This window comes from Crocuta crocuta, unplaced genomic scaffold (genome assembly GCF_008692635.1).
Source record: "Crocuta crocuta isolate KB4526 unplaced genomic scaffold, BGI_CrCroc_1.0 scaffold243, whole genome shotgun sequence".
Taxonomy (NCBI): domain Eukaryota; kingdom Metazoa; phylum Chordata; class Mammalia; order Carnivora; family Hyaenidae; genus Crocuta; species Crocuta crocuta.
In genome coordinates, this window is record NW_027529596.1 from 2,133,643 (window position 1) to 2,136,157 (window position 2,515).

Genomic DNA, 2,515 nt, shown 5'->3' on the forward strand with positions numbered 1-2,515 from the left:
GGGGCAGGTGCGCTACAGGGGCCGAGTCGCTGCAAATTCCTGGACGGAGGTAGAGTCTGGACCGCGTCTCCTCACAGTGCAGTGAGCTCTGAAATAAAATCACGTTTATTTACTCAAAACATTTGCTGTATCCCCTTCTCCAAGCCTGTTGCACTAAAATGCCCGTGCAATGGGCTCCTGGGCGGCTGTCAGTTGAGCGTCCAACTTGGGCTCAGGTCATGAGCTCCTGGCTCGTGGGTTCGAGCCCCGCGTCGGGCTCTGTGCTGACAGCTCGGAGCCCGGAACCTGCTGTGGATTCTGTCTCCCTCTGTCTCTGCTCCTCCCAAAATAAATAAACACTAAAAAAAATAAAATGCAGCACTAACTAAATTGACCAAGGTTAAGAGGGCAGTGGGGGTGCCACCTGCAGTTTGGGGCAGGACAGGCTGGATGGGTTTCTGAGCGGTGCTTTGTAGGATGCGTCCAGTTCCACGAGACGGAGGGCTGGCTGCAGGCAGACAGAGGCAGAGGATATGTAGAGGGAACAGTGCATGCAAAGGCACAGAGGCAAATAGTCCGGAAGAGCAAGGTGTGTCCCCAGGACTGTAAGTGTGTGTGTGGGGGGACAGGGACAGACAAAGCTGGGGCCATGGGCTGGGACTCGTGAGCAGCGGGAATGCCAGGTGCAGGCTGGGCGGGGCTCACCAAATGTACCTTTGGGGCTTATGAGACTCCTTGGGGCCCAGGGGAGGAAGGCCAGCACCAGACCCCCCTCCACCCCACCCTGAGGGGGGGCCGCTCAGTGCCCGGCACCGAGGAATGGGAGCCCGGAAGGGGGGTCAGCCCCAGTTCCCACAGTCCTGATGCATGATATCAACCGAACATGGGTCCTGCCCTCTCCCTGTGGGCCGGCCTTCGGGAGCCACATACCTGACCCGGCTGGTGGCATTCGTCCAGACACGGGCATCTTATTACAGAGGCTTCCGGGGACGCTCACACACGGCTGGGCTGCAGTGGGCCTGACGCAGCAGGCCTGTGTCCACTGGACAGCTTCACCTCCCCCCACCTGGTTTCTGCTTCCCTTCCGTCCTCCCAGGACCTGTGACCGCCCCCCCCCACCCTGAGGTGTCATGTCCCGCTGTTGAGGGAGGCTGCGGTCAGATGGGGTGAGGGGACTGGGTGCAGCCCCCCGTGTCATGATGACGGGTCCCGGGGCCGCCCTGGGAGGGTGGGGCCTGCGGCGTCACCAGACCCGCTGCTCACTCTGCTCTCCTGGCCCAGATGCACAGAGCTTCGGCCTCCTGGACCCCAAACTGTGCTACCTGCTGGACGGAGTCCTCTTCATCTATGGCGTCATTGTCACTGCCCTGTTCCTGAGAGCAAAGGTGGGTGCCGTGGGCTCCCCAGCTTGCTGGATGTTCAGAGGGGCCTCAGTCTTGGAAAGTCTCAGGCGTGGGCAGTGCCCGGAGCATGGTGTCCATGGCAAAGCAGGGACCAGCCGAGTGTGCCCCGTGGGTGGGCGGGCGGCCGGTGACCTGAGCAGTGGCAGGCAGAGCCCGGTGGGGGGGTCTTCCTGGGCAACCAGACGCACGTGCGAGCATCAGAGGCCCCGGGCGGGTACTGCTGGCAGCAGAGGGGCTTCGGGCAACGAAGCACGGGAGGTGGGGACCTGAGGCCTTTCCCCAGGTGCTGCTGTCCCGCTGCTGCCTGGGGCCACCAGCCTGTCCCTGGAACCCCCAGGCTCCCAGTCAGTAAATGCGAGGACCAGCCCAGAGCAGGGGTGCCTCGCAGAGTGTGGATTTCTCCCAGGGCGGGGGTGGGGGTGGGGGGGTGGCCATGGTGCCCGCGGCGGGGGGGAGGNGGGGCGCCAGTGGGTCTTCAGGGCCGCAGGTAAGAGGTTTCACTCTCCTGGGGCGACGGGACTCGGGTGGAATCTAGCTACACACGCGCACACGCACGCACACACAAACGCGCACGCACACACGCGCACACACACGCGCGCACACACGCACACACACGGTCTCTGAGATGCCGGTGCCCGGATGGGCCCGTTCCCGCCCCAGCCGGGTCCTGCTCCTTCCCTTGAGAGCTGGCCCGAGGGAGCCCCCAGCCCCCAGCCCCCCAGCCGGCAGCCTTCGTGTCTCTGACCCTTTCCCCTCGGTTTCAGGAGCTCAACCTGGGAGGAAGGCAGGAGTATGAAGTTTTGGATAAGAGACGAGGCCTGGACCCCGAGATGGGCGGACAGCAGGTGGGCGCCCCCCTCCCTGNCTCCCACGCCCGTCTCTTCCTCCGTCCGGTGCCTCAGGCGACACCCTTGTACCCAAGGCCCACCCACCTCCCCTTAAACTTCTTGGCCACAGTGGGGCCATCTGCCCCCAGAGGGACAGATCGGGTGACGAGGCCCACACCGGAAGGACCCAAGGCCACTGGACAAGAATCCTGGGTCCTGGGTCCCCCCGGAGCACGGCGGGGCTCCAGGCTCCTCGTGGCTCTGTTCTCGGCTGTGAGCTCTGCGGGCGGGGGGGGAAGCTGGGTA

At 64.2% G+C, this 2,515-nt stretch overlaps 1 protein-coding gene across 1 annotated transcript in view; it reads left to right on the plus strand.

Annotated features, from left to right (window-relative positions):
- The window catches only part of CD247 (CD247 molecule), a 66,985-nt gene that overhangs the window by 61,297 nt on the left and 3,173 nt on the right, over window positions 1–2,515 (plus strand). Inside the window, exons 2-3 of the mRNA XM_077761792.1 lie at window positions 1,261–1,364; window positions 2,069–2,227. Coding sequence (XP_077617918.1) covers window positions 1,261–1,364; window positions 2,069–2,227 — 263 coding nt within the window. The remainder of the gene's footprint in view (window positions 1–1,260; window positions 1,365–2,068; window positions 2,228–2,515) is intronic.